Below are 21,766 nucleotides of genomic sequence, written 5' to 3' on the forward strand. Positions count from 1 at the left end.
GAGGGCACAGCCGGGCACTCACCGGGTGAAGCGGGGGCGCTGGGGGGACGCAGTGGGCGAAGCGGGGATGCCGGGGGCACTCACCGGGTGAAGCGGACGCCACACACCTCACAGGCGAACGGCTTCTCACCGGTGTGGGTGCGCATGTGCCGGGGCAGCTTGCCCGCACCGTGGATGACCTTGTGGCAGACGGGGCACTCCTGGGGCATCTGGGAGCGACGCTTACGCACCAGCTTGTCGGGGCTGTCCAGGCCAGGGGCCAGGGGCTCCTGCTGCAGGGAGCTCAGGTAGGCCATGAGGTCAGGGTCAATGGGGTCCTCGTCAGAGCCAGCGTCCTCGGGAGACAGGGCTGGCTGGTAGGGGTACGGGTAGGGGTAGGGGTAGGGGTGCGGGGGCAGCTCCTCCTCCTCAGCCGCCTCGTAGCCCTCGTAGGGCTGGGCCAGGCCCTCGGGCGCCGGGGGCGGCAGGGGAGAGGGCTCCCGAGGCTCGGGCAAGGGGCTACCGGGGCCCGGCTCCTCAGTGTGGTGGTTGAGCCGGGAGGATCGAGCCTGCAGGAACTTGCGGGTCTTCTTGCTGCGGCGGGGGGCCGGGCGGGCAGGGAGCAGGGTGGCCCCGGTTCCGTCCGGCAGGGCGGCGAAGGCCTCGAGGTAGCGACGCGCCCGCTCGCAGTCCCCGTCGTCGGGCCCGGGCGCCTCCCGCCCGCTGCCCTGCAGGATCTCCACGCAGGCGGCGATGACGCAGGGGATCTCCAGCAGCTGGGCGGCCTGCAGCACCTCACCCATGTTGGCGCTGCTGATGGTGAGCGTGGCCGTGTAGGCGAACTCCAGCAGCGCGCCCAGCGCCTCGGGCCCCACGAAGTCCAGCTCGCAGACCTCCTGCCCCGCGCCTGGCCCCGGCCCCGCGAACAGCTTCTTGAAATAGCGGCTGCAGCCAGCCAGCACGGCCCGGTGGGTGCGGTACTCCAGCCCCCGCGTCTTGATGGTCACGTCGCACAGCACCCCGAGCTGGCGCTGCTCGTTCAGGCTGCTCAGCAACTCGCTGCTGTGGTCCGGGAAGGGGATGCCGATCAGGTCATCCTCGGGGCTCCCCATCCTCCTCACCTGCAGGCAGAGACAGGGCCTGGTCAGAGCCTTGCACTCCCTGCGGCACCCGCCCCGGCTTCTGCGAGTCTGGGCCGGGGGGCAGCGAAGGCAGCTCCCACGCTGGGACTAGCCCTGCCCCGAGCCAGGCCCTACAGGGGGCTGGGCCCCCTCCCCAGAGCGCCAACACTCAAGCCCCAGGGATAACCCCCTCCACTGCCCCAGGGAGCAGCCAGGGCCCTCAGCCCTACAGGGCCCAGGGGGAGGGAAGCAGCCCACAGGGCCGCATGGAAGTGGGAGGGAGCAGCCACTCAAAGGAAACTTCTGTGGTGAGAGCGTTAGGTGGCTGGCTCCGCCACCGGTGGAGGAAACCCCCCCGCCCCGGAGCGATGCCAATGGCGGTGTGCAGGGGGAGTGGGCGTGCAGCCCCCCAGCACAGCAGATTCCTAGAAGAGATAATGCCGGCACCATGCTCCCATGGCGCCGATAAAATCTGCCCCAAGGAGCTCAGACTGACGCCGGCCGGGCGGGGGGAGCAGAACTTGTGGGACCCCTAAGCAGGGGGCAACGTCTGGTGCTGGGAAGGTGCACCTCAAATTCAGCGGCTCCTTGCCCCCCATCTCAAGGGTGTCAGCAGCCCCCCCCCGCCCCGCAGGGCAGGGCTCACGGGCAGACCCCCTGAGCTGGGGATCCGTTTGCACTAAAGCCAGATGCTGCTAGGGGCTCCCTATCCCCAGCAGGTACCAGCCGCCTCCCAGAGCCGGGCAGGGGGAGAGAAGTCTGTGCAGGAGGCCAGAGCTGGGGAGGGGGGAGCAGGGCAGGGGACGCACCTACACCCAGGGCTTAGATTCACGCCTGGGCAAAGGCCCCCTGCCAGGAACCGGGGCTTCGTCTTCCCCCCGCAGCCCAGACACAGCCGCAGCACCCGCTCGCCGCCCCCCTCGGTACGACCACACCAAAGGGGGAAATCTCAGCACGCCGCATTTGAATTAGCACCCGGCGCAGGCGGCTTCCTGAGCCGCCACTCACAGCCCCCCAGCGCCCAGCCCTGAGACCTCCCCTGGCACGCACCAGCTCCCCACGTGGGCATGAGACATGGGCACAGGGCCCCAACCTCGCCACCAAGCCCCTAATGGGGCAGATGCCCCCATCCCCGGGGCACACACGGGCCCTGTGCTGGCAGCCCCAGCAGAGGCCGAGCGGACTGGCCTCTCTCTGCCCCAGACAGTGAGGGGACCGGGGGTGGGCAGGGGAGCGTGTCCAGCTGCTACCCGGGCTGCACTGGTGCCGAGCAAGGGTCCCCTGGGCTCTCAGCCCAGTGAAGGGAGCCATGGACCCTGATACAAGCCACGCCAACCGGGCCCCTCCCCCCCCCCAAAGCTGAGGGCAGCAGGGCCATGGAGACCAACCCTCCTCCCCATCTGGGACACGGGGCTGGGCTTTGTCTGGGGCAGTACCAGCCCCCCCACAAGGCCCAGCCCAGCCTCACCCCACCGCACCCCCCTGCCCCAGCCGCACCCGCATTACAGCCCCTAAGAGCTCCGAGGCCCAGTGACATCACGAGCTCCGAGAGCCCCAGACCTGCCAGGGAGCCAAACAGTGCTGGGGCAGCTGGGACTTAGCCAGAGCCGGGGATAGAACCCAGGAGTCCTGGCACCCACTGCCCGCCTCTCACCACCAGAGACTGCTGCTGCTGCCGGGGGAGCCTGCCCCAGCGCTCCCCACTCTGAGCTGGTGAGAGGGGCCAAGTGGCGCAGGAGGAGCGCCCAGCGCCGGGGTAGGGCAGGACCCATGGCCGCGGGCGGCTGGGCTGGGGGCAGAGCGTAGCGAGGAATGAGGGTGAGTGAGGGGCCCCTCCCTGTCCCCAGCTGTGCGGGAAGGCAGGGGACATGCCCCCTCTTGCCCAGCTGGGGGAGGTGTGGACAGCAGCCCCATGGCAAACAGGCCCTGCCCCCCACGGCCGCTCCCTGTGCTTGGGTGCCAGCCAGCTGGGGCTGCCTCCCGGTGCAGGGAGGTGGGAACAGCGCTGCCCCTCCCCTCTCTGCCAAGCAGGATCCACCGGCAGGGCAGGCAGCAGCCTCCAAGTCAAGCAGGCGCCCGGGAAGGAGGCCGCGTCAGGGCTACTGGGGCGAAGCAGAGCCGGGCTGAAACCCCATCTCCAGGGTTTGGTCCAAGCCCCTGCCCAGATGCCCACACAAGGGACCTGCCAGCTACGCAGACCCTGCTGCCCCGCAGCACCCAGCCCTCCTGCCACGGGGCACTCTGCCTCTCCCATCTCTGGTGATGCTCCGCTCTGGGCTCAGCCCCACCCCAGCCACAGCAAGGAGCCCCCACTGCTGGGGGATGGGGCCCGAGGCTAGGGCTCCTGCTAGCTGGTGCTTGCCCCTGTTCAGCGCCTGGGGAGTGGGGCTACTGGATGAGAGGAGGGCAGGGACTGGTCCGTGGTCACACAGCAAGCGGGGAAGGGAACCCAGGAGTCCTGGCTCCCAGCCCCACTCACTAACTCACCAGACCCCACTCCCCGCCCCGAGCTGGGGACAGAACCCAGGAGCCCTGGCTCCTAGCACTGGGCGTTGAGCACTAGGCCAGGCCTTCTCCCAGCAGCCTCTCTCTCAGAGGGTGCAAGCCTGGCTGGATGAGAGGGAGCAGATTAGCACGGATTAACCCATCCCACCCCTCAGAGCAGACAAGCCGTGACAAAACCCCAATCAGATTAGGGAGGAGATTAGCAGGGGGGATTAGCGAGCAGGAGATTTCACACACAGCAGATCAGCCCCAGTGAGCGGAGGGCACTGGAGTAGTTGGGGGACACCCCCCCACACACAGAGCTAGGAGATCCTCAAGGAGCCCCTCACCCCAAGCCAGAGGCACAGGCTGCCCCAGGGCCGGGGGGCTCTCAAGGCAGGGACCGTGTCCCCAGAACCCAGCACAACAGGGGCTGCCGTGACACAAAGCACTGGCCCAGACCGGGACCCAGCCAGCCCTGGGACGGGGTGCTGAGCTGGGGATACCCGAGCATCTGCCAAGGGCAGAGGGGGAGCAGAAAGACTGTCAGGAGGGAGGGGGGCAGACCCGGGAGAGGAGGCAGCTCCAGGCTGGGAGGGAGGGGCACCGGCAGAGCTGGGGGGCAGGCCTGGGCTGGCAGTGAGGGGCACCGGCAGAGTGGGGGTGGGGGTGCCTGGAATAGCGGGGGGCTCTGGGGGGCGGTCTGGGATTGCCATTTCTCATTCTAGCAGGCCCAGCACACAGGAATCCAGGCCCCACATATTGTTTTGCTCCCTGTATCCTGCCGCACCAGGGAGCTGGGGCCAGCCAGAGCCGCCCAAAACCCAAACACATGCACGGGAGAGGGGCGCCCGGCCTGGCCCTTCACGCTCCACAGCTCTTCCTGTTTCCAGGGCAGCACCAGATTGCCTGGCAGCTAATGGCCAGGGGGGTGACACATCCCCCCCCCGCCAATACACCCAAATGGCCCAGGTCCCTGCTGGGAAAATTCCACAGCAGCTCAGGGGCCACATGCAGGGGGACGGGGCCCCTCGCACCGACCTGGGCAGGCCCCCTGGGGCTCCACATTCGGGGCCCCTTGCACCGATGCCCCCACAGAGCCTTGCCCCCTTCCCCGACTGTGCCCCCCCCCCGACCCGCTCCCCACAGGGCTGATGGCTTGGTGCAGTGAGAGCTAACTGAGAACCCCGGCGTTTCGCTCTCGATTCCCCTGCCGGAGTCAGATCCGCCCCCACCCCCCCACGTCTCTCGCAGTTTCACAGCTCCTGCCCCCACCCGGGTGCAACTCTCCCTGCGGGTGAGAGAGAGGCCCCCACGCCAACAGCGCTTCCCACCCTGCTGCTGCGCCCAGCCAGACCTGCCAGGCCCCGCAGCCAGCACCTCGCCGCTCCCTTTCTCCAGCCCCGGCGGGACCCCTGCTACAGCCCTTTGGGCAACTCCTCAGGTGGCACCAGCCCCCAGGGGCGCCCCCCACTGCCCGGCATGCCCCAGACCAGGCCCCAGCTCAGCCGGCTAGGGGGCCCCTACATCACAAGTGGGAATCTCCAGCCATTAACCTGCAACCTCTTGGGCGCAGAGGAGAGGGAGGCGAGGAGCAGCGTGCCCCATGCCACAGCTCAACGTGGGACCTACCCTGGGGTCACTGCGCCCGACACAGCGACGGGGGGGGGGGGGGCTATGGCCCAGCTGAGCTAGGAAGTGGAGAGTCAGCTGCCTCATAACCCCCTGGCCTGGCAGATGGGCAACGGTCGGCACACAGACCGGATGGCACTGCCAAGGGGCAGGCCCGTCCCAGTGGCGGGCGGGCGGACTTTCCATCACACCCACTGCCTGTTACTGCCCCCCCCCAGTGCATCCTCCCCACAGGAGCAGCTCTGCATGAGGAGCCGGAGTTACCATCGAGCCAGATGAGAGCGATAAGCGACGCGGCGGGGGGGCAGGTGTGTGGGTGCAGAGCACAGCCCGGAAATGGAGAGCGGCCGCACGGCGCAGCCCCCGCCCCGTGGAGCAGCCAGGCCCCAGGGCTCTGACCCCACGACCCCCCGGCCAGCCCCTTCAGAGATGGTTCCCCAACCCCTCCCACGGGGGTGTGGGGGGTGAACCTGGGCTCGGCGCAGGGAACCACCCCCCGCAGCTGCGAGAAAACAGCAAGTCCCCCACCCCCGTTCTTCTGGGCCAGGAGCCACAGCACCTCCCCGGCCCCGCTGGGCCAAGCTGCTTGGGGCTCTCGCCCCACCCAGCCTTGCTGCAGAGCACAGCCTGGCCTGCGCGGGGGTACGGTGGGTCACGCACGGGCAGGGATCCTGCAACCCAACCCAGACCAGAGACGCTCGTTAGGATCCCAACGATGGGGAGGAGCGGGGGCCTACGTCTCACCCCCTCCCCTGGTTTACCCAGTGCTCCCCCCCCAGCCCCCAGCTCAGGCCCATCCACAGCACCCAGGCCCTTCCCCTGCCGTGAATCATCCACAGCCCCGGCTGGGTGCTTGGGGACAGGGCTCACCCGCGACTCAGCCCTGCAGCGCCCAGCACCACGGGGCCCAGCACAGAGCAGGGCCTGCAGGAGCCGACGGCGCCCCGAACCAAGCCAAGGTGGCACCCTCGCTCTCCCCCAGAACAGCCATGGAGCAGGGGTCGGGGGACCCCCTGCTCCCAGCACAGCGGCTGGGCCTGCAGCAGCGGGGCCGGGCAGGGCGCCTGGAAGCTGCGTCAGCTCCCGGGCCAGGCCTGGGCCCAGGGTGATCTCACTCTTTCCAGCACAGTGCAGCCAGCTCTGGCACCGGAAAGCAGAGCCAGTGCCGGTAAGGGGGGCCTGTTCCCAATCGCTGCGGTGAGCCGGGGCCGAGGCAGCGCGGCTCCCCACGCCCACGGCTCCTCTCCGAGCTGCCGCATGGCCTCCCAGGGGCCCAGCAGTCCCACCGAGCGGGGGCGGCCTGTCTCCCCAGGTCCCAACAGGCCCTGGCCGTCTCCCCTGGTAACAGGGCCACAGCCCCTGGCGGGGAACAATGCAATCCCCAGCGGGTCAGCCTGACACCATGTGCCCGGCAGGCTGGGCCCCGCGCAGAGGCCAGCTCCGCCCCGCCCCGTGTGTCAGCACGCAGGAGGAGCCCTTGTGCAACTTTATTAGTTACCTGCCCTGCTTCACCTGGCAACCAGGTGGTTCCCAGGGAACGAGCCGCAGCCCAGGTCAGAGCCCTGCCCCTGGCACCGCGAGGGCCTGGGAGCCACCTGGCAAGGGCACAGCCCAACTGCTCGGCTCCTCCTTGCTCTCACGGCCCTTCGTGCGAGGGGCAGGTGGCCAGACCCAGGTCCTGGGAAACCCTCTCTGCGGGGCTGCCTCAAGCCCCTGCCGTTCCAGCTGGAGACGCTGCATCCAGCGCAGAACTGGGCAGCATTGTCGTGCGTTATTCAACAGCCACCACACCCCACCCTAGAGGCAGCTGCCTCTCAGCACCAGGCGAGGGATCGCTGGGCACTTCACAGAATCAGCAGCTGCCGTCCCCACAGTCACACCTCAGAGCCTGCGTCAGACGCAAGAGCAGCCGCCCCATCCAGCTGCCCCCGCGGGGCCCCATGGGAGGCAAACCCCCGAGGTACTGGCAAGCACTGCCCAGCACCCAGCTGGATCCGGCCCTGCTCCAGCCACTGGGGCAATCCAGAGAACCCGCTGCCCTTCACCATCATCCACCCCAGCACCAGCCTCCTTCAGAGCCCTTCCTTCGAGCCCCACTCCCTCCTTCCTGGGGGCAGGACTGGGTTCTGGCTGCTGGCCGGGGCCCCATGGCAATGGTGATTTAACCCACAACTGGTGGGACCCTGGGGGGAACATGCAGGGACTGGAGAGCACCCAGCCCCTCAGCCTCAGCAGCTGTTAACTGTTCAGGTTACACCAGAGCCAGGGGCCCCGGGTGAGGGACGCTCTCGAGGGACTTCACAGCTGCACTGGGAAATGTGAGTCACGGGGGAGGTGAGAGCAGCTCTAACCACTGGGATGTATTTCCTTCCCACCCATCCCCAGAGCCGGGAGAGAACCCAGGAGTCCTGGCTCCCAGCCCCCCTGCCCTAGCCCTGAGACACCGCTCTCTCCTTAGCAGGACAATTTCCTCTTTAGTGCAGGGTCCGTCCCAGCGTCTTTGGGGTGGAGGAAGGGGGGGGGGTCTCACACACCCTGCTGTGGGCTAGAAAGCTGTCCTATTGAATTGCGGCCCCAGCCTGCCCCCCCTCCCCCCGGGCTCAGATATGCCCTCGAAGAGCTGAGCCCAGTTGGAGCGGCTCACACCCCCTGGCCTGGGCTGCCCTCCTCATGGCCCACCACGGGCCGGCCCAGCGGGAACCAAACCCACAAAGAGCCAGGCACAGAGCAGGCAATCGCCCCAACTCCCTGTAGGGTCTGGCCGCTGGGCTCGGCTACCCCTAGCTGGCCCCTGAGCACTGGCAGCTCCCCGGCCTGGCCCTGCGGGGCTGCCCCACCGGGGGAAGGGGAGCATCTAAAGGGGGAAAACCAGATAAGACAGAGCCCCCCCAGGGGAGCTCCAGCCAAGAGAAGGGGGACACAGCCAGCGTCTCGCTGCCGAGATCAGAGGTCACCCCCCCACCCGAGCCAGCCCCATGACCGGGGGGCTGCCATGCCAGCATCTGGCGGCGGTGGGGCCCCGTTGTGCAGGCAGGCAGGGGGATGGGGGCTGAGCGGGTTCTGCTCTTTGAAAAACAACAAGCACACAAGAAAGGAAATGGTTTTAAACACGGAGGAAAACAAAACCCACCCACCCCATGGCGGGGGGGGGCATGGAGCCCCATGGTGGCGGGGGGGAGGGGAGTTGTGTGACACACCCCCCCCCATTCTGTGCAGCGCGCTGTCAAGCTGCCGGCAGGAGCCAACTGTGCGTCGACCTCCAAGTTCAACTGCATCCATCACCGCATCACCCTGCCAGGTGGCAGCTGGAGCAGAGCGACAGGACCACAGACCCCCCCCCAGGGCACAGCGACGGGACCACGGACCCCCCCCCCACACACACACGGCACAGCGACGGGACCACGGACCCCCCCCCCCGGGCACAGTGACAGGACCACAGACCCCCCCCCCCGGGCACAGCGACAGGACCACAGACCCCCCCCAGGGCACAGCGACGGGACCACGGACCCCCCCCCACACACACACACGGCACAGCGACGGGACCACAGACACCCCCCCCGGGCACAGCGACGGGACCACGGACCCCCCCCACACACACACACGGCACAGCGACGGGACCACAGACACCCCCCCCGGGCACAGCGACGGGACCACGGACCCCCCCCCACACACACACGGCACAGTGACGGGACCACGGACCCCCCCCCCGGGCACAGCGACAGGACCACAGACCCCCCCCCAGGGCACAGCGACAGGACCACGGACCCCCCCCACACACACACACATGGCACAGCGACGGGACCACAGACCCCCCCCCAGGGCACAGCGACAGGACCACAGACCCCCCCCCAGGGCACAGCGACAGGACCACGGACCCCCCCCCCACACACACACGGCACAGCGACGGGACCACGGATCCCCCCACACACACACAGCACAGCGACGGGACCACAGACCCCCCCCCCGGGCACAGCGACGGGACCACAGACCCCCCCCACACACACACGGCACAGCGACGGGACCACGGATCCCCCCACACACACACGGCACAGCGACGGGACCACGGACCCCCCCCCGGGCACAGCGACGGGACCACGGACCCCCCCCCGGGCACAGCGACGGGACCACGGACCCCCCCCACACACACACGGCACAGCGACGGGACCACGGACCCCCCCCACACACACACACGGCACAGCGACGGGACCACAGACCCCCCACACACACACACGGCACAGCGACGGGACCACAGACCCCCCCCCCCCGGGCACAGCGACGGGACCACAGACCCCCCCCCCCGGGCACAGCGACGGGACCACAGACACCCCCCCCCGGGCACAGCGACGGGACCACAGACCCCCCCCCCGGGCACAGCGACGGGACCACAGACCCCCCCACACACACACACGGCACAGCGACGGGACCACAGACCCCCCCCCCAGGGCACAGCGACGGGACCACGGACCCCCCCCACACACACACGGCACAGCGACGGGACCACGGACCCCCCCCCACACACACACGGCACAGCGACGGGACCACGGACCCCCCCCGGGCACAGCGACGGGACCACGGACCCCCCCCCCCCACACACACAGCACAGCGACGGGACCACGGACCCCCCCCGGGCACAGCGACGGGACCACGGACCCCCCACACACACACGGCACAGCGACGGGACCACGGACCCCCCCCCGGGCACAGCGACGGGACCACGGACCCCCCCACACACACACACACGGCACAGCGAGGGGACCACGGACCCCCCACACACACACGGCACAGCGACGGGACCACGGACCCCCCCCTCACACACACGGCACAGCGACGGGACCACGGACCCCCCCACCACACACACACACACAAGGCACAGCGACGGGACCACGGACACCCCCCCCAGGGCACAGCGATGGGACCACAGACCCCCCCACACACACGGCACAGCGACGGGACCACGGACCCCCCCACACACACAGCACAGCGACAGGACCACGGACCCCCCCCGGGCACAGCGATGGGACCACGGACCCACACACATGGCACAGCGATGGGACCACGGACCCCCACACACACACACACAGCGCAGCGACAGGACCACGGGCCTCCCTCCCCCCATAGGGCACAGCATCGGGACCACGGACCCCCTACACACACACACACAGGGCTCAGTGATGGGGCCACGGACCCTGCCCCCCAGGCACGGGGCCAAAGACACCCCCACACACACACAGGGCACAGCAACGGGACCACGGACCCCCCCACACACAAACACGGCACAGCGACAGGACCACAGACCCCCCCAGAGGGCACAGTGATGGGGCCACAGACCCCCCCCACACACACGGCACAGCGACGGGACCACAGACCCCCCCCCAGGCACAGCAACGGGACCACAGATGACCCCCCCACACACACACACGGCACAGCGACGGGACCACGGACCCCCCCCCCAGCACATAGTGATGGGACCATGGACCCCACACACACAGCGCAGCGACGGGACCACGGGCCTCCCTCCCCCCACAGGGCACAGCATCGGGACCACAGACCCCACACACACATACAGGGCTCAACGATGGGGCCACGGACCTCGCCCCCCAGGCACAGCGACAGGGCCAAGGACACCCCCCCACACACATATACAGGGCACAGCAATGGGACCACGGACCCCCCTCACACACACACACACACAGAGCAAAGCCACGGGGTCACCCCCAGCCCCAGCGGGGAGAACTCACGCCTTTCCCTAATCCTCTAATGGGCTGGGGTGGTGTGTGGGACGCGCGGTCCCTGCAGACACCTGCCACTGCCCCAAGGAGCCAGGGCAACCCCCCACCCCCACCAGGCCGGGCCAGACACATCCTGCCTGGGTCAGATGCCAGAGCAATCCCACCCCAGGCCCAGTGCCAAGGAAGGGGGAACCCCGTCACCCCCACGGCCATGCCTGCTGTCTAGCAGGCTGCAGGGGAGGCCAGGCAGCAAGGCCCCCTGGAGCCAGGCCCCCAATGCATGTTAAACCCCAGCCCACCCCCAAATGCAGGGCTTAGGCGAGAGGCACCCAAGGGGGGCAGAGCCAGGGAGACCAGGCTGATCCAGGACTGACGCGCACCCTCCCGGTGCCTCCAGCCACCCACCAGGCAGAGCCAGGGCATCAGGAGCAGGCCCCTAGATGTGGGGCAGCTCCACAAGTGGGGGACATCCAACCCCTCAGATCCAGCACCAACCCCACCATAGCGCCCGGGGCCTCCACTCTGCTCCACGGTGCCGAACAGAGAGACTAGGTGGCCCAGCTCCCCCAGAGCCTGCAAACTACCCCCGTGCCAACAGGGCCTGCCCAACCCCGACTCCCCCATGGCCTGCACACATCCCCCCCACAGGGCCAATCTGTCTCCGGCTCCCCCAGAGCCAACCTGCCCCCAACTCCTCCACGGCCTGCACACTGCCCCCCCCCCCCGCCACCCTTCCACACACACACACACACACAGGGCCAACCTGTCTCCGGCTCCCCCAGGCCCCCAAACCACACACACATCCAGAGCCAGCCTGCCCCCAGCTCCTCCAGGGCCTGCAATTCCCCCGGCCTCTGGCCAACAGGACCAGTCCAACCCAGGCTCCCCCAGGACCTGCATCCCCAACCCCTTGGGCCTGTGTTACCCCCCACCCCCAGGCAGGGCTGTCCCAACCCCATCTCCCCCAGGCCTATGCTCCCCCCTCCCCCACCGGGCTGACCTAGTGTAGCTGGGTCCCAAGCGCTGAGGGTCTCCCCACCTTGTGCAGATGGGTCCAGCTCACTGCCTCAGTCCCACTCCAGCCTATGGGGACCCCTTTGGGCTGGCAGACCCGGGACAGCACATCCAGCCCCCGGCAGAGAAAGGGATCGTCCCCCACCGGAACCCCCACAGAGCATGCATGGCGGCCAGAGGGGGCAGGGACAGCCTGACACTAGGCCACCGGGCTGAGACCTGGGGGCACCTGGCGGCACCTGGCTCCCGTTCCCAGCCCTGCCATAGCCTCTCGCTGGGACCCCAAGCCAGTCCCGCCTCTCTCAGGCCTTGGCTCCCAACTGGCCCTTCCCTCCCAGGCAAGCAGCTGCAGACCAAGTCTGTTCAGGATTGTGAGGCTCAGCCCCGCCGGGAGGAAGCCAGGGCACAGCCCCCCACCTCCGCAAGGGGCACCTGCCATACTAGCAGGGGGGCAAGATGTCAGCATCCCCTTCCCACAACACACAGCCCCCCAGAGCCTCCCTACCCCAAAGCCATGGGGGCACGGAGCTCCCAGGGGAGAGCGCCCCCCAGACAATCCCAGCACCGCCTGGCGCCTGCCAAGCAGGCACAGCCAGGGCACAGACGGACGCCTCGCTCCGCTCGCCCCTGCGGGTGCTGCCAAGCCCACTCCTCTGCTCCCCGCCAACCTTGCCAGCGCATCCCCCGCGCCCATGGCCCCTTACCTTCGGCTGCGTCCCTGCGCGGCTAGCTCTCAGCAGGGCGGCTGGGCTCCGTGTGAACCTGGCCCCGCTCCCCGCTCACACTTCAGCTCCCATCCCACCTCAAAAGGAGTCGACGCCCACACCCCAGGTCATGCACCTCCCAGCCCCGCTCCCCAGAACACAACGGCATTAACCCTTTGGCAGCGGGCCGCAGCGCCAGGGGCCCTGCCTGCCACGGGGGGACAGCCCCCCCCGCCCCGAAAGAGAGGAAATTCCCAGCACACAAGGCCAACACGTCAGAGCACCCGGGGTGAGGCACAGCCGGGGGAACCCCCTCCCCACATGCCAGACCCTGTGGGGATGGGAACAGGGGGTGCAGAGGCCAATCGCATGGGGAAGGGGGCTCAGGGCTGCCCCCAGCCCAGCCATGGGGGTGGTGTTCCCCCCAGGTCCCCTGCTCCAGCCCACCACTGCCATCCTAATGGGGGCCCTGCTGCCTGTGGGATAAGGCTCCACTTGCTGGCTTAGCTGCAGCCCCCGCACCCCGGCCAGCTCAGCCCCCCGGGAACCCCTGGGGTGGGGTGCGCTGCCCGGCCCAGCAGGGAGCCTCGGCAGCTGGCAGCTGTGCTCCAACCCTGGGCTCGCCCCAGGGCGCAGGGCTGCATCACCACCAGAGCCAGGCTCTGCGCTGCGTGCCGTGACCTGCCCAGCCGGCCGACCCCAGGAGCCACCCCAGCCTCCTAGCCCCAGAGGGACCTGGCCCCGCATGCCAGAGAAAGACTGGGGCCGGCAGCTGGGTTGCCCCCAGTGCCCCGGGGGTGAGGGGCAGACAACCTGTGTCTGCCTGCAGGCCCCCAGCTCCCATGTGCATGGCAGGAAGGTGCTGGAGAATGTCTAGGCCACAGGGGGCTCCAGCATAGCCCCCTTGGGACTGTGTTCAGGATGAGCAGCACCCCCGGGTGATCAGCAAGCTCCCACCAGCACCCAGCCAGGTGAGCCTGGCCAAGCACCGCCGTGTAGGGCGGGGAGTGAGACAGGCTCCTGGCAGAGCTGGCCAAGCCGTAGAGCCAGCAAGTGGCCCAGATCCCAGGCAGGGCATGGGGCAGGTGCCGTGCGCATGTTGTATCTCGCACGCTGTTCCTGACCCAGACCCAGACCCCCGCCAGGAGCCAGGTCCCCCTTTGCTGAGCTTCACTCCTTCCTCCTCCTATGCGTCAGGGGTGATGCCCCGGGGCTGGTGGGGGCCAGCCCCCTCCCACTGATCTGCACCCACTGTGACGAGCAGGGAGTGGGGAGGATTGACCTGGGGATGTCGCAGGGGAGTTTTCCTGGACTGTCTGCATTGGGGATGGAATGGCATGGAGGGATGATACCTGAGCCTGTAATCTGAGCCGGGGGGGGGGGGGGGGGGACAGGGGACACGCCAGGTGACACCTTTTGCCCCAGGTGCCACAAGTACGCCTTTTCTTTTTGCGAATACAGACTAACACGGCTGTTACTCTGAAACTTTTGCCCCAGGATGCTGGACAAAGGCTGGAGGAGGAGCTGTGGGGAGGCTGGGTGAGACAACTGGAGGGGTTTGAGTTTGGAGAGGTCTGGGGAAACGGAGGGAGCCCTAGGGCTGGGGTCTAAGCTCCCTGCCCCACAGATGGACCTGACTGAGGGGTCCTGGTCTCTGTACCTACAAGCTCTGATTTGGACTGTGTTCCTGTCATCTAATAAACCTTCTGTTTTACTGGCTGGCTGAGAGTCGCAGTAAACCGCAGGAAGTGGGGGGTGCAGGGCTGACTACCCCACACTCCGTGACACCCACACACTGTTGCCACTGCCCCCCGCCAGGGCGCTGGGTGCTCCAATCCCCTGGGCAGAGCCTACGGTTGCCAGCTTTGGTTGAACAGATTCCTGGAGGTTTCATCACACGACACAATCTTTAGTTCCTGGAGACTCCAGGACAATCCTGCAGGATTGGTGACCCTAGCAGAGCTGCGGCTTTTCACAGTATCTCCTCCCCACCCCGCCCAAACACACCTGCCACAGCCCGCAGCCCACCCACAGCGCTTGCCGGGCCCTCACCCTGGGCAGCCCACAGCCCCGCTAGGCACACGGGCAGCAGCAGAGAGCACTCCTGGAGCGGCCGCATCGCCCCGCTCGCTGGGCACCAGCTGTTCTGGCAACGCTGGCATCCCCAGGGGCTATGGCAGGTCGCAGGGGCGGGCACTGGGAACCCAGGAGAGAAGGAGCAGCAGCAGGGACCTCTGCCCCAGCACCCGCAGTCCCCAGCCCGGCTTGGTCAGGGCGGGGCAACCGGCCCTCCCGTTGGGGCCTCTCAGAGAGAGACAGGCCACGCCAGAGGGGTGGGGTGGTGAGAGGGACCACAGGCCAGTGCCGGTTTCCCCACCCCACAGCCCCCCAGAGCTCCCCACCGAGTCCATGCTCACACCACGCCAATCCCCAGGAATGCTCGGTCCCCTGCCCAGCAGCACTGGGGGCCCCTGGCAGCCAGAAAGGGGGGAAGGGAGCAGCAATCTAGGGCACTCAAAGGCACCCAGCCCCCCCAGGGAGGGAGCAGAGATGCACCCAAGACCCCTCCATGGCGGCGAGTCCTTACCCACCAGGTGCTTCACAAATGCAGCCAGAGGAACATGCCGAGCGCAAATCCAGAGAACAATCACACTGCTGCTCCGCACGGAGCCGGGGCCAGGGCACTGCCCCCCATGGCACTGCTCCCCCCACCTCACTACCCCATGGCACACCGACCCCCCACTGCCCCCCATGCCACACTGACACCCCCCCACCTCACTACCCCCCATGCCACACTGACCCCCCTCCTCACTGCCCCCCATGGCACACTGACCCCCCCAACTCACTACCCCCCCATGGCACACTGACCCTCCCACTGCCCCCATGGCACTGCTCCCCCCACCTCACTACCCCATGGCACACCAACCCCCCACTGCCCCCCATGCCACACTGACACCCCCCCACCTCACTACCCCCCATGCCACACAGACCCTCCTACTGCCCCCCATGGCACTGCTCCCCCACCTCACTACCCCATGGCACACTGACCCTCCCACTGCCCCCATGCCACACTGACCCCCCCAACTCACTACCCCCCATGCCACACTGACCCTCCCACTGCGCCCATGGCACTGCTCCCCCCACCTCATTACCCCATGGCACGCTGACCCCCCTCCTCACTACCCCCCATGGCACACTGACCCTCCCACTGCCCCCATGGCACACTGACCCCCCAACTCACTACCCCCCCATGCCACACTGACCCTCCCACATCCCCCATGGCACTGCTCCCCCCACCTCACTACCCCATGGCACACCGACCCCCCACTGCCCCCCATGCCACACTGACCCCCCCCACCTCACTACCCCATGCCACACTGACCCTCCCACTGCCCCCCATGCCACACTGACCCCCCCAACTCACTACCCCCCATGCCACACTGACCCTCCCACTGCCCCCATGGCACTGCTCCCCCCACCTCACTACCCCATGGCACACCGACCCCCCACTGCCCCCCATGCCACACTGACACCCCCCCACCTCACTACCCCCCATGACACACTGACCCCCCCCACTATTCCTCTATGCAGCAGACACCCTCCCATTGCCCCCCACCCTGCACTGACCCCCCAGTGTTCCTCCATGCCACAGGACCCCCTCCCACACTGCCCCCCACCACATGACCCCCCAGCGCACCCCCCCTTATGCTGGACCCACACCCCAGCAGGCAGGTGCAGAAGCCGAGCCCTGTGGGACGCAGCCAGGGAACATCTATAGAAGCAGCCTTGACTTTGGGGTCTCCTTCTGCGGAGGGTTTAAAGGGGCCCGGGTCCAGAGGTGCTCTGTGCCCCTGCTGGAGTCAATGGGAGCTATGGGTGCCAGGCCCCCGCAAGGCATTTGGAGGGGTGTCAGGACTGAACCCCCGCCACGGGGTTCTGGCTCCTGGCTGCAGCCATCTGGCAGAGCAGAACCGATAGGCGGGAGTCAGAGCATCACCTGTGCCACCCACACACAGGAGGGCAGGAGCCTTGCCCAGCCAGCCTGGCACCGAGCCCCCACCTTGGGGCAGAGTGGAGCCCCTCCCCCCAGCCCTGCCCAGGGCCTTGCAGGGTCAGTCAGAGCAGCCACCGGCCCAGGGTCCTACTGCGGGGAGCACCAGGACCCAGCCGCCAGCCAGGAGCGGAGCAGCCAGCCTGGGGCAGCAGAGGCTGGCTCTGGGCGCCCGGTGGGCACAGCCCCGAGAGGAAGGGCACCAGGCACCTGCCTGCCAGCCCTCCACACCTGCCCTTTGCCCCCATAAAGGAGGGGAACGGCTGCAGCTGAGCCAGCCCCCCAGCCCAGGTGCGCCAGGTGCTAAGGGCAGGAGATAAGGTGGGCGAGGCGGGCAGGGAGGGGCATGGGCACAGGGAGTCGCACGCAGCCCTGAGTCAGAAGGATCCCGGTGGTGGCAAGTGAGTCACCGGGTTGTCCCACCCCCGCCCCCCAGGGGTGTCGCAACCTCCTGCTTTCAGTCACCAAAGCAAACCACAAACTGCTCCCTGTCACTGGCAGGGACAGGGCTCCGTGGGGGGCTCCAGAAGCCAGGCCAAAGCCAGGTGGACTCCAGCAAACCAACTACCAGACCCCCCCAATGCAAGCTCAGAGCCAGGGCAGGGACAGCTGCCTTCCCACTACCCCTACCATGCCAGCCTCAGCCCAGACCCCCCTTGTCCCCAGACGCATTCGCACTCCACAGCTGCCCCCCAATGCACCCTCGGCACCTGCCACGGCTCTGCTCCCAGCACCCCTGGCAGCCCCAGGGTGCGAGCTCCCCATCTGCCCCGAATCCCCCACCCAAGGCGGGTTACAGCTCCTTCTATGGCAGACGGATGCCCAAGGCCAATGTCAGCAGAGCCCCCAACCCAGCCGGCCTGGGCACCCACAGCTCCCAGCAACGGCTGTGGGCGCCCAGTACCCCGAGGAGCAGGCCCTATTCGGACAGGTTTGTCCGTCCCACCCCCCCACCGAGACAGTTCCTCCATTGCCAGTGCCAGGGCCCTACAAGAGCCCAAGGAAGGGGACCAGTGGGCAAGGGCCAGCCCAGGTGCTGGGAGATCTTGCCCAGCCAACTCCAGGGAGGGAGGTCCATCCCTGTTATTCACCAAGGGATTTGACCTGGGATGCCAGCTAGGGCTGTGCACCCCCCAACCCCCCACACCTTTGGCCCCATCGGTGTCACTGCCAGAGCAGACAAGCAAGGCGGCACAGATCCTCAAACCTACTCCCCCTGCCCCAGCACAGGACACCCCCCTGACCCCTGACCCCCGCAGGCCTCTGGCCCTGCCCCCCACAAGCAGGACACCCCCTCAGCCCTGCCCCCCGTCAGACAGCTCCCCTGTCTGCCCCCCCCAGCTCCCAGCCCCGCCCCCCCAGCCGAACAGCTCCTCTGCCTGCCCCCCGGCTCTGCCCTCCCTTCAGGAGAACAGCTCCCCTGCAGGACCCTCAATTCCCAATCATCAAGACCCACCCCCACCCCCAGGCAGACTGCAGGCCCCAGAAAGCTGCCAGATGCTCCAGGCAGCATTGCATGCTGGGACTCGTAGTCTCCATGAGTTGCCCCAGAGGGGTCCTGGTGCTGACCCATGGGACAGGCCCCAGCCCCACGGGGCTCATGCCAAGGGCGCAGACCCCTTGCGGGTGGCTGGGGAGCAGCGTGCCAAGCGGGTGGGCATTGTCATGGTGCAGGTGGGGGGGGACAACAACATCCCTGTATCAGGCTGTGGCTGCTGGGGGAGCAACGTGTGAGGGGGAGACCCCCAGCCACACCTGGCCCCCCTGCAAGGGGAGGCGTTCCACAGGGCAAGCCCCGCAGCCCAGCGGTGGCTCTGGGGGGCAGTTGGCATGAGGGGGGACAGGGCCACGTGGGAGGCAGGAGTAGCGGAAGGAAGGAGTTGCTGAAACGCAGTCGATGGGGGAACAGGAAGGAAATATTAAACAGCAAAAAACCCCAAACCAGAGGGAGACGAACTCAGGGCGTGAGTCCCGGAGGCAGGGCACAGACTTCCACCCCACCCCCCACAGGATGGGGGCCCACTCAGCCTGTCCTGCCTGGGACAATCCAGAAACCTCAGCACCAGGCCCATTCCCCCCACTCCCCACCCCCACTGCAAGAGGGAGCCTGGGCAGACAGTCCTACTAGCCCTGGGGCTATGTGGGGCAGGGGGAGAGGACTGGGCAACTCCAAGGGCCAGGAGAGAAAGCCACCCAGGCAGCTGCCCCTCCGACCCCCCGCAGAGGGACCCTCCCATGGGGTATGCACCCCAAGGCCTTCAGAGGGACACCCATTCAGCCACAGCTGCTTCCCACCCACCCAGGCGCTGGGGGGCAGTGTGCCGGGGAACCCCCACACCTCTACAATCTACAGAGCCCTCAGCCCAGCTCAAACCATGGAGCAGGGCTCCCCTGCCCCATGGGAACCTCTGCGACAGAGCACAAGAGCTGCAGAGCATGAGACGCAGAAGAGGCTGGCTCGGTGCAGCCCCTCCAGCTCTGCCCTTGCGGGAGGGCGGAACGGGCACCTCGTAGCCCAGGTGGCTACTGCTGCCTCAGGAGGGTCCCGCTCCGAGACCCAGTGCTGCAATTAGCCACTGCCTCCACACCTGGCCCTGGACTAGAGGGTTAATTCCTCCTAGGCTCAGCCCACAGCGAGCCAGCAGCAGCCATGCTCTCCCCTGGGATCAGCCCCCCAGTCTCTGTCCTGCCCAGCTCTGCAGCCTTGGGGTGGGGGACAGGACCCCCCTGCTGCATTCAGCTCCCGCTTCCCTCAGCAGCTTCCCCACCCAGACAAGTGCAAACAGTCACGGGAGCTGGCTGGAGGCCGGCCAGCCCCTTGCTGTGGGAACAGGCAGGGCAGGGCCCCCGGGCAGTGCCAGCTCCCAGCCTGGCACCAGGTGGGAGCAGAGTGCCAGCTGGCCCATGCTGGGGCCCAGGAGCAGTGCAGTGAGCTGGGTCAGATCTCAGCCCAGGAGGCCCCTCTGGCCCAGAGCCCACCATTGCCCCTCACATCAGGGCGCTGGGCTGCTCTGGTCTCTGACACTAGCAGCCCCAAGACCCAGAGAGCAGAGCAGCCCAGCCTGCGCTGAATGGCCAGAGCACAGGAGTGGGGACCACAACCCCCCATCCAGGGGCCTGCAAGCAAGGATCCCCTCCTCCCCCCAAGTGCCAACGGCATGGAACGAGCACATCATCAGGTGCAAGGCAAATCCCCAGCCAGCTCAACGCTGCAGCTCACGGGGGAGGCCGGCCCATCAGCCCCCCCCAGCGTCGCCCCGCTCCCCCATCCCTAGAATCCCCCCGTATATGGGGGTGCAGGGCAGCAGGGTTCCCAGCCTTGCTACAACAGGGCCAGAGTTACAGACAGCAGGGGTGCTGGGCTCAGCACCACGACCAGGCCAAGCCTCTGAGCCACTCCATGAGGACAGTGGCTGCTTGGAGCCCAGGCTGGCCCTCAGTGTGCCCCCCCCCCCACCCAAAACAAAAATAGCTCGGCTTCCGCCCCCAAGGCAGCTGCTGAGGCCACCAAGCTGCACCTGAGCCCAGTGGCCAGGCCAGCGCTGATCCCCGCCAGCCGGAGTGGGCGGTGCTAATCCCCACAGCCCCACAGCCTGGAATAGAGCTCAGAACTAGGCCACTGCCAAGATCCCAGCCCCACCCCGCCCGGCTCAACCCTCCCACAGCCCACGCAATGCCGGCTGCCACGCTGGGGCAGGCTGTGCTGGCCCCCCAGCCATGGGGCTTGGGAACTGCTCCTCACAGCCCTGGGCAGGATGCAGCAGCCATTATGCACCGGGGTAGTGAATGTCACAAGGGGCAAGTGCCCCCTAGTGCTGCCCCCGGGCATGGGGCCAGCACTGACTGCCAGGTGAGAGCGCCCCTGCTGAGCCCCCACCTGCTCCCTGCAGCACAGCGCCCCCTAGCCCTGCACCGGGGTCAGCCCTGCCAGGTGAGAGCGCCCCCTGCTGAGCCCCCACCTGCTCCCTGCAGCACAGCGCCCCCTAGCCCTGCACCGGGGTCAGCCCTGCCAGGTGAGAGCGCCCCCTGCTGAGCCCCCACCTGCTCCCTGCAGCACAGCGCCCCCTAGCCCTGCACCGGGGTCAGCCCTGCCAGGTGAGAGCGCCCCCTGCTGAGCCCCCACCTGCTCCCTGCAGCACAGTGCCCCCTAGCCCTGCACCGGGGTCAGCCCTGCCAGGTGAGAGCGCCCCCTGCTGGGCCCTGCCGCCCGCGGGTGGGGGGGGGTGGAATCATTCCCTCTGCAGTCCCACATGCTTCTCCTGCCAAACCTCCTCCTCATCAACCCCTCTCAGTCAGGCCCCACCCCACAGCACAGCATGTGCAGGGTTAATTACTACTAATTAGGAGAGGACTCTAATGTCCTTGCAGCACACTGAGCACCTGGGGGGTGGGAGGGGGGCATGACAGCCCGTGCCGGCACCAGGGAGGCATCAGGGCCACAGGTTGGCTTGGACAGGTGCTGAGCAGCGGGAGGTCCCCGGGCTCTGCCCCCCTTGCTCGGTCTCCCAGCACCGGGGGGCCTTCACCGGCTCCCTCCCACCCCGCTCTGACAGGGCAGGTCTCCCCAGCAACTGACAGCCGCTAACCCCCAACCCTGGAGATGGGGAAGCCCAGCAAGGCACCTTCCCTCACGCTACCCCTGCCCCAGGCAAAGCCTCTGCCCCCACCCAGGAGAACCAAGCCGTGGTGCAGAGAGCGGAGGGGCCCTGGGCAATTCCAGCACCTGGCCAGCTCCAGTCCGGGGGTGGGGGGAGGACACCCCAGGGGTGGAGCACAGAGTGACTGCGCACTAGGCCAGCAGGGCCTGGATTCAGGAGCTCCCTTGGGGTCAGGCCCTGCTCCCCCACAGTGATCAGCCAGGACACAAGCAAGGGGGCTCAGAGTCAGACTGGGTAAGTCGTCCCCCGCCCGACCCTCCAGGGGAACATGGAGTGGGGGAGAATTGGAGCAAGAGCCAGGGGCAGCCAGTGGGGGAGCAGAGCTAGCCCCCCCCCGGCACTGGGAGCCCCTGGGACAGCCAGGCCCCCCCCAATGGCTCAGCCTGACATCAGT

General features: G+C 68.0%; 1 protein-coding gene across 3 annotated transcripts in view; it reads right to left on the reverse strand.

Moving 5' to 3' along the window:
- The window catches only part of ZBTB7B (zinc finger and BTB domain containing 7B), a 32,445-nt gene that overhangs the window by 1,671 nt on the left and 9,008 nt on the right, over positions 1-21,766 (reverse strand). For all 3 annotated transcript variants that reach the window (XM_073322918.1, XM_073322916.1, XM_073322917.1), the window contains exon 2: positions 85-1,100. In XM_073322918.1, the coding sequence (XP_073179019.1) occupies positions 85-1,091 (1,007 nt within the window). In that variant the 5' untranslated portion in view covers positions 1,092-1,100. The remainder of the gene's footprint in view (positions 1-84; positions 1,101-21,766) is intronic.

This window comes from Lepidochelys kempii, chromosome 24 (genome assembly GCF_965140265.1).
Source record: "Lepidochelys kempii isolate rLepKem1 chromosome 24, rLepKem1.hap2, whole genome shotgun sequence".
NCBI lineage: Eukaryota > Metazoa > Chordata > Testudines > Cheloniidae > Lepidochelys > Lepidochelys kempii.